The sequence below is a fragment of the Lissotriton vulgaris genome, chromosome 7 (genome assembly GCF_964263255.1).
Source record: "Lissotriton vulgaris chromosome 7, aLisVul1.2, whole genome shotgun sequence".
Classification (NCBI taxonomy): Eukaryota; Metazoa; Chordata; class Amphibia; order Caudata; family Salamandridae; genus Lissotriton; species Lissotriton vulgaris.
Genome location: NC_141695.1, coordinates 1771202275 through 1771218550, shown reverse-complemented (window position 1 = coordinate 1771218550; position 16276 = coordinate 1771202275). Strand labels below are relative to the sequence as shown.

At 44.2% G+C, this 16276-nt stretch overlaps 1 protein-coding gene across 3 annotated transcripts in view; it reads left to right on the top strand.

The window, feature by feature from the left end:
• The window catches only part of LOC147706638 (uncharacterized), a 411896-nt gene extending 395844 nt beyond the window's left edge, over positions 1-16052 (top strand). For all 3 annotated transcript variants that reach the window (XM_086929113.1, XM_086929111.1, XM_086929112.1), the window contains 2 exons: positions 1948-1998; positions 15930-16052. In XM_086929113.1, coding sequence (XP_086785239.1) covers positions 1948-1983 — 36 coding nt within the window. In that variant the 3' untranslated portion in view covers positions 1984-1998; positions 15930-16052. The remainder of the gene's footprint in view (positions 1-1947; positions 1999-15929) is intronic.
• Positions 16053-16276: the final 224 nt, after the last annotated feature.

Sequence of the window (16276 nt, the reverse complement as noted above, 5' to 3'; positions counted from 1 at the left end):
TATAATGACCACAGACACCTTGATGGTTTTAAGGGTTTTATATAGTATAAGTTTAAAACGAAAATGCCATTACAAGTAGGCAAATGCAAAGCAATACATCAATGATTAGAATCAGAACCAGGATGTAACTATGGATGAGTGTGAGTATCATAGAGTAAAAGGGAACACTATAGGGCATGAATCACAATAAACATATTTAACTAATATGGTTTAAACTAGGGCAAGGACGTGAGGAGGACCTAATGTGTGGCCTAATACCTTTATACTAATTCCTAAACCTTATGCTATCTTTACTAACTTCACGGCAACCATACTAAGGGAAAGGGAATAAGTGGAACAATCTAGATACACAGTCGGGTTTAACAATGTCCTATAGGAAGGGTAAAAGTGGAACATTTACTAATAATCAATTGCATAAAATTACATTCAAAGGAGATATGGAGAATATCACCGGCAAGATTGCTTTAATTGGAAAAGGAAAAGTTAAGGATATAGTATAGACAGACACCTATGCCAATATTTACCTAAGTGAGAATGAGGACTAACCCTGGCCACGGGTCAGTTGGGAGAGAACGGGACAAGGACCCTCAAGGATTCAGGAAATACCAGATGGTGAGCAGGTACAGCTCATGGACAGTCAGGACAGGATACCCCTCAGGTCTGGGTCAGGACTGGGTTCACCAAGGCACGACCAACCCCTCACAGCTTCGGATGCAACGCCAGCGTTACCCCCTCTTCTGCACGGAATCCGCCAATAACCCCGATTGGGTTTTCGAATCTCCCAGCAAAGTGCTTCGCTTTAGCACTTAGGACTAATTTCCACCCCTTGGAGTTTGTAGAAAGTTTCAGGCAGAATGCTCCGCAGCACTCTGTATCAGGCACCTATAGAGTTCGTAGGGTCAGTGACAGGTCTGCTACTCGGACAAGTCGGACAATTTCTCTAAGCTAAGCTAGGCTATTTATACAGTTTTAAGTCCCCAAGACCACCCATAAATGTTGCAAAATGACAAAGCCCCATCTTCTGATTGGTCAAGGGAGGTGGTTTAAGACATTTGTCACCACCTATATTTCTATTACGTATTTCACGTGACATTACCCTCCCCCTATCATCTGGGTTCCCAGGCATACGTGTGGGAAAGTACAATAGTAAAGTAAAGGTTTGCAACATTGTTGCACATTCAGAGTAAAAATAGCAAGTCTTCAAGGGCGAAGGTGCGTCTGGAAAGGATAGTCCCCTTTTCAATGGCCAACTGGCCAGGTTCCATTGCTGCACGTCCCAGATCTTAGGTCACGTGATGTGTGATACGTCAGCTTCAAAATGGTTCCCGTCCCTACTTCAAGGCCCTCATTTACGCGGTACATGAAAAGTAAGCGAAAACAAATTAATAACACAGAATAAAATGAATACACTGTACACCATGACCAACTACTCTTAATCCCTTATTTTATAATACTTATTGCATTAAGAGTTAGTGCAGAAAAGATGCATATACAAAAGCGGCTTAAGATAGCATGAAGCATGATTAGAGACAAGCGGCCATTTTAGCAACAATGCGCATGAGCGAACTTTTCCCTCCAGATTGCGAGTGCGTCACATCACATGGGTATGACCGACGCATGCGCAGACTGGATTTCTGCAAAGCGGCCATTTTATTAATGTGCAAGCGTGATTATGATGAAAAACACATAGGCAAGCCTCCTAGGGACACCCGTGTGTTGGGGAAATACAAATAAAATGACAAACAATCGGAGTTAGTACAGTTATGATTTAGGCGAGGTTCATGAAAGAGAGCAAGTCGCGTTACGTGCGAATCCTTGCTCCATCAAGAGGTATCCATCTAAAAAAAAATAACACATTAGATTTTAAAAGCTGAAAGTGTATCTCACGCAAATAAAGTTACCGTTTTTGTTCTTTCTTGTAACAATTTATTTTACTTTGTCTTTTAGAAAGATGCGGGATGTCTTATTGATGATCTTGAATAAGTAACTACTACTTAGGTAAGTGTAAGTGCAGCCCTTCCTCTCTATTTTATCTAAGACCCTGGTCTGTTTAATACACATGTTATTTTTCCTGATAAATAGTGTAGTGTGTGTAGGAACTGCTTGACCTGCGGAAGCAACTGCCAGAACAGGGAGCTGGTGTGTTCTATCCTGGCTTTGCATTTGTGCATAATCTACTCCACCCTCTCTCTCTGGGTCTTCCCAGATCAGAGAGAATCCTTGCAAGTGCTGCTATAAAAGTGGCCTCCCCTGTTACCCATTTCCCACTTAGAAAACCCCATAGATGGCTAACTGTTGTGTACTGTTGAGTCAATACCTTGAGCTGGAAAACATGACACTCTTTATAACCTTCAAAGTAAATTACACTATTAGATGCACATTCAAGGTGATGTTTAATCTTCCGATATTTTGTAAGTCTCTCTGCGGTCTCCAAGGACTTAAGGGAAGTGGTAGAAGGTAGAAAGCTTCAAGTCACCCTTTATAGTTTTCAACTAGTTTCCACAGCCTTGTTGGATGCCCTGGAAGCATGAATATCTGCCACCCTCTGTTTCTGCTCCTTGAAGGATTAGGCTTCATGGGAGCATAAAGAAGGAACATAATGTTGTGAACGTATCTAGGGCTCTAGTGTAATTTTCCCAATTCATGCCCTTATATAGGTACTAGCAGCCCATCCCGACGTTGTCCGGGGGCAATACAGCTACCAGGAAGTCCCTTACCAGGCGTCATCCTCGGGGGCCGGCTCAGCCCCACGGCCCCACTGTCGCCGCCGCTCTCTTTAGCATTGCGGAGATTTACTATATTTCATTGTTTGATTAATTATGGGGGGGTAATGCTTCAATTACTTAATTGCATTACTCCAAGTACGTTTTCACCATAATTAATAAATTCCCCTATTCCGGCCTGATATGACCAGGCCAACAGCATTAGAAGGAGGCCTGTGTCAACTAAATCAGGAGGTGGTAGAGGCTTTTCTAAATTTTAAATTTAGGGCGTGACTGTGAGGCACGGCTGCCTCATTACGTAATTAATTATAGTGAAAACGTATTCGTAGTAATGCAAGTAACTGAACATTTTCGTCTCCTCCACAGCCCAGTGGCTTGGCAGAAATCCTTTGCATGCTCTATGGCAAATCACTTTCAGTTGCTGTATTTTGGTTACTGTTAAATGGTTATGGTTGTACTATTCAGCAGAACTGCAACATCTTGATTATTGATTTGAGATCACAGAGGGATAACAATGAAAAAAATAATTCCTATGGACTTTCCTTTCCCCACAGCTAGTGAGCTCGAAATACAGAGCAAACGTGTGTTACCCTACTGCGCGGGTCCATTACTGGTCTGAAGCGTGATATGTAATAGACGATGCAAGTCTGCTTGAAAATGGGGCAGGTTTTCAAGGTCAGCTTGTGAGGCGGAGTGTAAATGACCGCATGGACCTGAGCGCTGCAGCTGTCACCTTCAGTTCTTGGTCTGGAATTTCTCAAGGTCTGGATTTTCACAAAGTCTACTCTTATAATGGTAAGAGAAACAGGCTGCATGCCAGGCATTCTGGTCTGCACTGGAGCAGGGTCCCAAAAGCACATGCCTGATCATTAATATGTCCTTGGGAGGAAGCTATCCGTCTCCATGTTCCTTCATTCATGACCTTGGTCTGCACAACGCCGCACCTTGCAAAGGTCAAATGAGCAACGGTATGCATCATTTTATCAGGTGTCTGGGGGTTTCTTTACGATTCTGTGCACCCTAGTGCACAGAACACGTCTATCTGCTTTCAACAGCTGTGCAGCAAGTGCACCCGTACTGTCAGAGGCTCGCCAGTAATCGGCTGCAGAAATAGGATCATATTATATGCTTAATTTCGCATACGATATATTTGGCACCGTGATCACGTACCCGTGACTTGGTTCACCGAGGAGTGAACTATGGAAACATTAGCAAGGGATGCGTTTGCAATTAATCTTCTCACTTGGCTGGAGGGAGCGCTTTTTTACCTCTCTTCTCTCACAGGCTCTGACACGAGAGCAGCATGAAACGGGTTATTTATTCTTGCCACATGAAATATACAAGTGGTGGTGTAGTTCTGGAGTTTACCCGCCTCAAAGGTTCCCAGTTCTCGCTTTATAATAGTAGTATAGGTAACTTAGCATACCCTTATATAGGCATAAGAATCATAACCATATTTAGACACAGCAAATGCAGTCCAAACACGGCATGGCTACTTCCACTAAGCTCCTAGAGTACCACGAGTTCTTGAAGACAACCAGCTTTCAGCAGTACGGGAATTTCCCCTGCTTTAGTATTGATTTGTCCCAAAACTCCTGGAGCGTGTAAAGAACTTCGAGTTCTTAGTGACGTTATTATGTCCACCCTTACGTCAAACTCGGCACCTTCCAGGTATAAATATACCCACATCTGCCCTAGCAAACACACAGTGGTTTTGGAGCAGATCGACTAACTACTTGCCCGACGCCCTGCTGCAGCGAGTGCCGAAGGAAGCCGACCCTCCAGCTGACGCACTAAGAGAGACGCTGTGTTTTCTCCTGCCGAGAAATCCAGCTCCAGTGTTTCCCTGCTACCCTTGCGGGTTACTGGGAGATCGAGTCCTGAGAGAGAGATACAAGACCTCCTTCATTCTATAACTAAGGTACGGAGCAGATTAGACCCTTAGAGAATTCTTGGATAGATTCTTGGCAGAACCTATTTAACTCAAGCTACACCTCACTTACTTCTTCCCTTGTACTAGACTTAGGTTAGGTACACCGGGGTAGGCGTATTTTTGATGCACCAGTTCAGTACTTTTAGTCATTATTTATCATTGTATGTATTTTATCTATTTTAAGTATTTTATGGCTTAGAAACCATATCATGCTTTTACAGTATTATTTCATAATACTCTTTTTACTGTACACACTTTACTTCATAACAAGTATTACGATTGCTGCAATCAACTTCTTTGCATGAGAAAGAAGACTGCTCAATAAATAACCTTTTTATTGAAAACGCCCGTCTCTCTATTTCTCCGCAAAAACCCTGGTGAAACGAAGCATGCACGATTGACTGAGAGAAATAGCCATCTATTGTTTCCGCGACTCTGAAGATATATTTCTTATTCTTGGGGAACAAAGTTGTCATGTTATATGGTTGTCAGAAACTAATCCCTTCTTGTTTATTCAAGAAAGTTTCTAGTGACCTCTGAGCTAGCTGGCATTCCCAATTAAGTCTAACATATTCAATAGAGACCTAGTTGACCTAAGTCCTACATCTAAACTATCGTTTATGTTATTCCAATGCGCAGAGCCTATTGGGAATATAGGAACTACACTACAATAATTTTATTAATTTTCTAATATTCTACTTTAATTCAGGTAGGACAGAGATCACAATAACAAACAGCCCAGGCCTTTTGGCATGGAAGAGAATACAATCAGCAAGTAAAGTAATACATATGCATTTCAATATCTCCCTCCACTCCTCGAACAAATAAATATTTCTCTTTTGGTTTGAAAGCTGTCCCATTACATTTAGGAGTAAGCCTGCTCTGCCCATGTTAAGCGAAGAACCCCTTTCTTCACTCTATATTCTCCGATTCCTGTGGTTTTTGTTTCCTGGACTTTCTGATCATGCAAACATTGGACCAGTGCTGCAACCTGTGATCCCAGTATCTTTTTATTAGAAGGAGCAATGTCTAAGTTTTAGAAAAACTTTAAAAAAGCACACTTTTACTTCTTTTTGCAGCACCATTCACACCCAGAAAGCTCTCCTCAGGCTGTGTTCTTTCAGCCCAACTACAGGCTCTTTCCTCTTCTTTTGAATGTTCACACAGTAAACCAGTATCTCCATCACTATGAAGGGCAAATTAAATGTATCTTTTCGAAACACATCACTTTAAAACATGTTTGCACTAGCCAATTTGTTGTCACTGACCAGAACACACACTCTCTGCATCTCCTTTCTTGCCATCATGATAACCCATGACTTCTCAGTCCCACTCCATACTAATCCCATTATTAGCTGTATCAAGATCATTGGTACTCCTATCCAACAAGTTCTTTATCTGAAATGGCCCTTATTTAATCTCATAAATCAGTTTCAGTCCTGCCTACTGTATCCATTCATTTTAATCCAGATGGAGAGCTAACAAAAACAACTCTATTGACTCTTTCTCATTAGATTTCCACATCTTTAAGGTACCATGTGGTATCGTTTTTCAGCAAGGCCTAGTTACGCCGCTAACAACTCTTAAACCCATAGAATAGAAGTTGGCACGGAAACTGGAATAGAAAAGACAAGTTTATTAAGACCTCATGAGGTGGAACTACATTCAGACAATACCCTTCGGCAATGCATTATGTAGCACACCGAACGGAAGGCACATGGTCCTTTTATACCTGCACAGGGGCTCAGAAAATAGGCGGCATATTCACAAGACGAATTTATGTACATATAAGGGCATTTTCAGTGCACATTCAACAAGTGGGAGTAGTTAACAGTTTGACCAGTTTGGGGTAAACACATCTTGACCGTGATTTATCAGAAACAGATGTGGCTCTACAGCGCATGCGCGTATTTGATAGAAAGCTAAAAATAGCTTACTACTAGGCAGAATATATGAGCAGCAAGCAGAGAGGTAGGACAAAGCTCATGGCGAGCACGAGGTATTGTAAGGCATACAAAAATGGTCAATAGTATTACAAAATTTCTGCCGAAAACGGGCAGGATAACTTTGAAAAACAGATTGGCTTTAGCAAATGCTAACCTAATCGCTGCTAATTTACGACAGACAACCCTTTTATCATTTAGCTGAAGACAATCCCTCATTCAGGATAATCTGGATATGCATCGCATACATTTATTGGCATTATTTCGGCTACCACTTCATTTAATATTTGTTAAGCTTTTGTCTCAACAATACTTCTCTTAGAAGGAATACAAGCAGAAATGCAAATAGAACAAAGCATAGGACCACATTGTAAACATATATTTAGGGATATTTAGGGATCCAGATTTGTTATTCCTCGTATGATATTATAGACGACAAGCTGGGTAAGGCGATCGCCAGTGCTAGGGCCACACTTCCATTCTGGACCAATCCTACACTATCCCCGGGGGCCGGATAGTCATCTCCAATATGCTTCTCCTCCCTAGGCGATACGTGTTGCCCATCCGTCATCTGCCACCATAAGCTCCGGATCTCCCTCTCGAGACAATGCCAGGGACATACACTCGCCTAATGTGCCCAGAATTGGCTGAATGGCAGACAGCCAGTCTGGCAACGTGGGGAGACTTTTTCACAGACTCAACCCTATGTGACTTTGATACCCTGAGGGACAGCTATGGTGTGTCGGCAGGAACTTTCCTTCTATATGCGACACTTTCACAGCAGGCATCACGAATGTGGGGGGACATAAGTACTGTACCCACAAACTCAGGAGCCCGTCCCTACCCATACTATATGTCATTACTGACACCTGGGACGGGCAGGAAAGCTATCGCAGCCTTCTACAACTCCCTTAGAACAGACACAGCGCCCTCGCTCACTCAACTGCATGAATACTGGAATGCAGCACTATCCATCGAAATCGCCGACAAACAGTGGGTGCAATGTGTGGGAATTCCTAAGATTATATCCACAAATGCCAGATTAAAATTAACTTAATTCATTTATCTACATCATGTATATTTAACCCCGCAAAAATTGGAACATGTGTACCCATCATCTGCGGACCCTTGTCCTAGCTGCCAGAACTCAAACGCCAAGGAGCAGATTTACAAGCCCCTTGCACCACTTTTGTGCCACTTTTACCATGGGAAAAGTGAAGCAAAAGTGGCACAAGGGACTTGTAAATCTGCCCCCACGTTTTTACGCATAGTGTGATGATGCCCTCAAATCACGTCATTCTGGGGAAGAGTCTCAGAAATAATAACAGCAGCAACGGGAACTCCAATTCCAGCACAGGGCGTACACTACTTGCTCGGCATCATGAAACGTAATGCACGCCACAAGAATCCTAAGAAGTTACTAGACTTAGCGTTGGTCTTTTCTAAACGCACACTAGCTATGGCCTGGAAATAACCTGCGGGCTCCTCCATCCAAGGTTGGTTAGTGGCCCTCCGCCGGGCCTTGGTGGACAAACACAAAATACAGGCCTCCCATGCACTACAGCCAACATCTGGGACGCAACCTGTAGATTGGCAACACTATTTATCCTCCATAGAATCCAATTATAGCATGACATGCACTAATCCATAATATACCAGAGGTATTACCATCACAACTCAATAGACCACCTGGAACAGTACAGTAATATTTATATGCTTTATAAAGGGAAGCCTTTCTCTGGGTACGCGCACACTCTGCACACCGACTCAGATGTCTATCACTTTGTTCAGGCCCAGACGCACAGAGGGGCAGATTTATATTAAGTGGCGCATCCCTGCATATCAGCAGGGATGCGCCAGTTATTGTGCGCCCCGGCTCCGCCACCATTGATGCTCCGCAGTTACAATGTCGCACACAATGGGGCAAAAACAGCACAGATGCATGATGCATCTGTGCCGTAAAGGCTGGGCATTGCTGGAATTGCATCGCAAGCGTGACGCAGCTCCAGGAAGGCTCAGGGTGCCCTATACCCAGCATGCTGCGTCAATCCTTATGCCTGCTTCAAGCAGGCGCAGGGTTTTGATGTAGCATGGGCTCAAAAGCGACTGAGTGAAATCTTGTAGATTTCACTTAGTCACTTTTGGAAGGCGTTCCTGCGCCGGAACGCCCCCCCTGCGCTGGAACGCCTACTTCTGGCGCAGGGCTTTACAACGTGACGCATTTCCCAGATGCATCACGTTGTAAATTCCCTGCAGCATGGCACATCTTTTGCGCCACCGCTGCATCACAAAAGTGACGCAACAGCGGCATAAAAGAGGCGCAAGGGGCTTGTAAATCTGCCCCCTAGTCTATTGAGTGAAAACTAAACTGTGCCACCTCCCCGCACCATCAAAATTAACACCAGCTCATATACCTCACAGTAAATGTAAATGTAAATGTATTGGCATTTATATAGCACACTACTTACCCGTAGGGTCCCAAGGCGCTTCGACCGCTACGAAACCCTTCCTGGCTTCCCTGAGAGATGGTCTCTTAATGGGTATCTCCAGGGTGAGACCAGGCATCCCCGGCGGTCTGGTGGGGCCGTTAGTGAAGATGAGGCAAGCTAATGCCCAGAGTTGCCGAGTGTGATCGCTGATCAGAGTGGGCACCGAGGCGAGAGAATTATCGAGTCCGCTGACCCTGGTCCAGAAACCTGCCGTGCCGGGAATCGAACCCTGGTCCCGGGCCGTCCTCTGCTCTCGGGTCTGCCGCCTCTAACCAGTGAGCCACACTACTTCACAGTGTGCGCTATGAACACGCTACACAGGCAATGGTTTCAAATGAACAGTAATCATCGGACAGGCACTCTAGTGTATTTAAGTTTGATAACATTTGCTATTATGATTTGGTACAGCTCTTTAGTTTCAAAATATTGTGAAAAATATTGAGAAGGATTAATGTTGCTGATACTCGATTATTGTAATGTACATCATGTCATCTCCACCATATGGCACGAAAATGCAAATCTAAATGAACTAATTATGTACCCTACTATGGTTTATATATTGCTGTAAGTTGGAGTGAAAATTCAAAAAATATATTTTTTTTTAAAAAGAGGGAGCATGAGACAAAGAAGTATTCCCAGAGAAACCTTCAGTATAAAAACATGAGAACCACACCCTTATGTTAAAACCTAAGGTGAACCTGTGAGAAAAAGTAATATTTACCCAAGTATAACACAAGAGAAACTAATGATAAATACACAAAAAATTAATGAGGAAACAGTACACTCCAAAGTGCAACTGGTACCAAGCAGGCAGTTTACTCAAAATTGTCTCGGTGTCCTGAGGACAAAAAAACAATAAGTACTAGACACTTTTTCGGAAGTCAGCCAAAGCATTTGGGCAAAAGAGTTCAATATAATCGAAACCCTTCCTGGCTTCCCTGAGAGATGGTCCCTTAATGGGTATCTCCAGGGTGAGACCAGGCATCCCCGGCGGTCTGGTGGGGCCGTTAGTGAAGATGAGGCAAGCTAATGCCCAGAGTTGCCGAGTGTGATCGCTGATCAGAGTGGGCACCGAGGCGAGAGAATTATCGAGTCCGCTGACCCTGGTCCAGAAACCTGCCGTGCCGGGAATCGAACCCTGGTCCCGGGCCGTCCTCTGCTCTCGGGTCTGCCGCCTCTAACCAGTGAGCCACACTACTTCACAGTGTGCGCTATGAACACGCTACACAGGCAATGGTTTCAAATGGAAAGGGGCGACCAATCGGTCCCCCCTGAACGTATGGCAGAGTACCACGATCCCCCCGGGAAGCCATCTTGGGCGGGAGGCGAGTCTCGGCTGGTATGCCCGAAGCGGCGTAGCCGGGGCTCGCCTTTTCCCGCCCTCGAGTGGGTTGGCCTAGACACTAACGCGGCTGGCCACGCCCTTGGGCAGGCAGGGGCGGGTTTACGCCCGCCCTGAAGACGGATAAAAGGAGAAACAAGACCGGAAGGCATCCTCTTGTTCCTGTGCTCTGAAGCTGCACCTCCTCGCTGCACGTGAGCTCGAGACGGAACGAAGAGCCAATTTTGAGCGTTGTAATCGTTCTTGTTTGTTTTTCAGGTACTCTGTTGGAGAATGCCGAGGAAGGCGGGAAAGCGAATGACTATCACTCTGTAAGAAAAATTAATAACAAAGTGAGTAGGTTGTTCCTGTCCAATGCATTGCATTCTATTTCACATGGGTGTATTAATAATGACAGTATGTATTTGGGGGACGGTGTTCATTTGTCTCGGGTGGGGAATGAGTTACTCATAGGAGACTTCATAGCTTGGCTAAAGACGTTAAAACATGACCTTTAGATAGGAGTGGTGGGGGGTCCGGATAGCCGGTCAACTATCCGGACCTGTGGCGGTAAGGTCATGATCGGTGAGCACTAATTTGAAGATCCCTATGAGTGGGCGTTACCCATTACGGATGGGGGCGCTCGGGGGAGGTGGCCATTGGCCCCTCAACGGGGAGGCGGTCCCTTCTAAGGATGGGTCGCCGAAAGGAAAGGGAAGGCGGTCAAGGCCCCTTCATGGGTAGGAGGGGTTACAGCCCCCTCCTGGTGAATTTCCCGGGGCCAGGACGTCTGCGACGGCAGATGTGGTAAGTTGTGTGGGGTGTGGGGGGGGGTCTACGCTACCTTCTAGATACCTCACACGAGCCTCGTACGACCTTTAAGTGGCGTCGAGTTTTACTGGGGCCCCCGTCAAGTCAAGGGAAATTGGTAGTTGCACTTGAGGTATGCCTCCGTGCCGCCCCTCACAAGGGAGGGGGATATGTCTGGGTTAGGGATCTTGACACCGGTTACGACCTTGCCGTTGGCCCTTAAACGTTAGGATGTACAATTTCAAAAGTTCAAGTTAATGTTTTGTAGGATGTTAGTTCGGCTAGGAGAACCTTTGTATTAGAGGATATGTTAAGGTTAGCCAAACATCGCAATGTGGTAATGAAATTGTACATAATATGAAACTGTTCATTTTAATGTTTTAATTTTGTTTCATATTTTAATAAATACGGCCGGGAAGGGTAACTCCCTTCCCGACTTCCAAAAGTTCAAGAACTGTTTCCGGTTTCCCATCCTTGGGGAGTGTGTTGAGAGGGGGTGGCGGGTATCTCAGCCATATGGAAAGGGGCGACCAATCGGTCCCCCCGAACGTATGGCAGAGTACCACGATCCCCCCGGGAAGCCATCTTGGGCGGGAGGCGAGTCTCGGCTGGTATGCCCGAAGCGGCGTAGCCGGGGCGCGCCTTTTCCCGCCCTCGAGTGGGTTGGCCTAGACACTAACGCGGCTGGCCACACCCTTGGGCAGGCAGGGGCGGGTTTACGCCCGCCCTGAAGACGGATAAAAGGAGAAACAAGACCGGAAGGCATCCTCTTGTTCCTGTGCTCTGAAGCTGCACCTCCTCGCTGCACGTGAGCTCGAGACGGAACGAAGAGCCAATTTTGACCCACCCACCAGCCCCTGAAGACAGCGAGTGGTTTTAATAAAGTTTGATGGATAACTGTGATTTTCGTTTACAGGTTGTGGTATTATCGTGAAGATTTTGAGTATGCAATAAAGAATGGTCGATTTGTGTTATGTTTTGCAAATAAAGTAATTCTGCTTTAGTGTTCATCAGTACGCATGCGTTTGAATAAAGTTGTTGTTGCTACTGTTGGTTAGATGTAGTCATTTAGTATTTAGTTAGCATTGTCGTATTTATTTTGGTCGGGCGGTAAGGTCATGATCGGTGAGCACTAATTGGAAGATCCCTATGAGTGGGCGTTACCCATTACGGATGGGGGCGCTCGGGGGAGGTGGCCATTGGCCCCTCAACGGGGAGGCGGTCCCTTCTAAGGATGGGTCGCCGAAAGGAAAGGGAAGGCGGTCAAGGCCCCTTCATGGGTAGGAGGGGTTACAGCCCCCTCCTGGTGAATTTCCCGGGGCCAGGACGTCTGCGACGGCAGATGTGGTAAGTTGTGTGGGGTGTGGGGGGGGGGGTCTACGCTACCTTCTAGATACCTCACACGAGCCTCGTACGACCTTTAAGTGGCGTCGAGTTTTACTGGGGCCCCCGTCAAGTCAAGGGAAATTGGTAGTTGCACTTGAGGTATGCCTCCGTGCCGCCCCTCACAAGGGAGGGGGATATGTCTGGGTTAGGGATCTTGACACCGGTTACGACCTTGCCGTTGGCCCTTAAACGTTAGGATGTACAATTTCAAAAGTTCAAGTTAATGTTTTGTAGGATGTTAGTTCGGCTAGGAGAACCTTTGTATTAGAGGATATGTTAAGGTTAGCCAAACATCGCAATGTGGTAATGAAATTGTACATAATATGAAACTGTTAATTTTTATGTTTTAATTTTGTTTCATATTTTAATAAATACGGCCGGGAAGGGTAACTCCCTTCCCGACTTCCAAAAGTTCAAGAACTGTTTCCGGTTTCCCATCCTTGGGGAGTGTGTTGAGAGGGGGTGGCGGGTATCTCAGCCATATGAACAGTAATCATCGGACAGGCACTCTAGTGTATTTAAGTTTGATAACATTTGCTATTATGATTTGGTACAGCTCTTTAGTTTCAAAATATTGTGAAAAATATTGAGAAGGATTAATGTTGCTGATACTCGATTATTGTAATGTACATCATGTCATCTCCACCATATGGCACGAAAATGCAAATCTAAATGAACTAATTATGTACCCTACTATCTATACTACTATTATAAAGAGAGAGCTGTGTTCTTTGAGCCAGGTAAACTCAAAAAGTACACCACCAATTCAAACACCCAATACATCTTTGAAAACGTCAGGGCAAGCAGAAGGACATAGGCTATATAAAAACAAAATATATATGTTAGAAGGGAAACGTAATTTTTAACGGAAAGTAGTCCCTTAGAAGTAGCGCCAGCTAACGACGTGCGTGCTGATGCGTGCTGACATCACGGGGGAGCGCCGAAGTCGAAAGCAACACGCTGCGAGGAGGGGACAGGTGAATGGAAGTAACACCCTCCAAGGTCCGGAGCGCGCAGAGAAGCGTTGACATGCCCAGGGGAGCGCAGAGTAAGAGTGGACAGGAGAGTCAGCAGAAGCGTCCAGGAGCAAGAAAACCAGCGCGGAGAAACAGCAGAAGCGACACCCTCAACCGTCCAAGGTCCGGAGCGAGTAGAGGAGCGTCGACATGCCCAGGGGAGCACGGAATAAGAGCGGACAGGAGAGTTGGGAGAAGCGGCCAGGACCAAGAAAACGAGCGCGGAAAACCAGCGGACACGAGCGTGGGCAGAAGCGGCCAGGACCAACAGAACGGGAGCAAGGAAACACTGTAAGTACGCTCTGCTGCTCCCGGCCGCTCTGCTGCGCCTCTCCTGCTGCGATGCTGCCCCCAGCCCCCTTCTGCCCCGGGCAACGCCGGGGCGGGCTGCTAGTGGTTTATATATTGCTGTAAGTTGGAGTGAAAATTCAAAAAATATATTTTTTTTTAAAAAGAGGGAGCATGAGACAAAGAAGTATTCTCAGAGAAACCTTCAGTATAAAAACATGAGAACCACACCCTTATGTTAAAACCTAAGGTGAACCTGTGAGAAAAAGTAATATTTACCCAAGTATAACACAAGAGAAACTAATGATAAATACACAAAAAATTAATGAGGAAACAGTACACTCCAAAGTGCAACTCGTACCAAGCAGGCAGTTTACTCAAAATTGTCTCGGTGTCCTGAGGACAAAAAAACAATAAGTACTAGACACTTTTTCGGAAGTCAGCCAAAGCATTTGGGCAAAAGAGTTCAATATAATCGAAAAGAGTAATTAATCTGGGAAAAAGAAAGACAACCATACGTACTCACAAACGCAAAAACATCTAAAAATATTTTCTTCAGTAAAAATATCAAACTAAGAAGATAATCGCTAACGTCTAAGACTCAAATGTATCATATCGAGAGCATGTCTTTCTGTAAATATTTCATATGTGAAAAAGTACTGGCTAAAGAAGCAGAAAAGAGCTCAAAAGAAAGGGGGCATTGAGTCAAATGTGCCAAGCGATCAATGTTAAGACCCTAGTTAGTGATTTTAATAACATTCTGTTAGCCAAGTAAATTGTAAGTCCCACGTGCTTAGCAATATACATTTTTCAGAATGTATATACTGCATAACTTGACAACTTTGGGATGAATACAGTGCCAGTAGATAATATGGATCTGGTGAATCCCATATACAATTTAGAGGTATGCTTTAAGAAATATTTTCAAAAATGAGTGTACTCGTCATGTAGACTCAAGCCACGATTAAATAGAATACTATAAACTGTTAGTTTCAGCATGCAATGTTAACCACATGAAAATGGAATTGATGTTCTGTTTGAAGTCTTCACCCTTCCAACGGCTGCGGGACGCTAAGATCCATGTAAAGGCGGCGCCCGCAGGTTGATGTTACCGTCTATTAGCAGATATTCTCGTCTGAAGACTTTTCAAAGGGGAGACAAGCGGCTATCATTTCTGCAACTCCCGAGTTCCCACTAAGACTATCAAGCTAGCGAAGGAATCGTACCAATACCTATAAAGCAGACGCTCAGAGATAATTGATCCTCAGCGTTCTATTGTGTATACATGCAGCGATTCTTTTACATTTTTACCGTACAAAAAGCATCACCAGAGGAATTGGCCTTTTATCCAGGGTGCAACCACATATACTGATTCAACAATTGCGCCAAAATCGCTACGACTCGCTGGCATAAATTAACTGAGGAAACATGTGTCTAAATCAGCAATTACTTGATATACATCAATCAATTTAGATTTAGACTTGATTGAAGTAGAAAGTGACTGAACCTACTTGACAAGCAAGAAATATATCCTTGTCTTATCCGTGACTCTTCTCCATAAGAAGACAGTGAACATTTTCACCCATGTGCCCTTTGGTCAGATTTTAATGTGGCTCCTGAGGAAGGCGTTCTTGTTTAAACGCCGAAACGCGCGTCGATGATTATTTCTGCCACCCTTTTACCAATTTTTGCGTAATTGTGTTATAAAGATAATCTCTCTATATTAGATTTACTGCTTTTTTAATTTGTTGTTATCTTTTTGTAATTTTTGGAATTTCAAATGTTTTTACCTTAAATATGTACATGTATAAATAAATTTAATTTTGTACTTTTTAATTGGTTTCTGTGCTTCCTACATGAGTTTTCTCCCTGGCTTTATTATCTACTTGCTTGCTGTTTGAAGTCTTCTCCAGTATTGTAACAATATTACGTATGTGTTTTTTTGCTTTAAAAATATTTTTTTGATTTGTCTAACTTATATGTACATACTTTAAAATGTTGATTTATGTGTTTTCTGTAGCCCTGAAGAAGTCCGTTGTGGATGACACGCGTCGACTACTGGATTTTATTATTCATTTCATTGTTTTAACTTTGCATGAGAGGATATTCAATAAAGAATAAATCAAGAAAGTGAATGTCAAAATCGGAAGTCCTTACTTGTTCACACATGAACTGTGATCGCTGTTGTTGGTGATAAAAAGACTCCTGCTAAATGTTTGCATTCTATACAATACGTTACGATTTGTGGTTGCCGAACCACTGTTTGCATTTTGTGTTTTGTAAATCTTCCATTTTGGAGTAGAGAGGTGTTGCACGACTAGGTTCTCTGCACCACTAAGAATATCTTATTTATATACCACAATATTT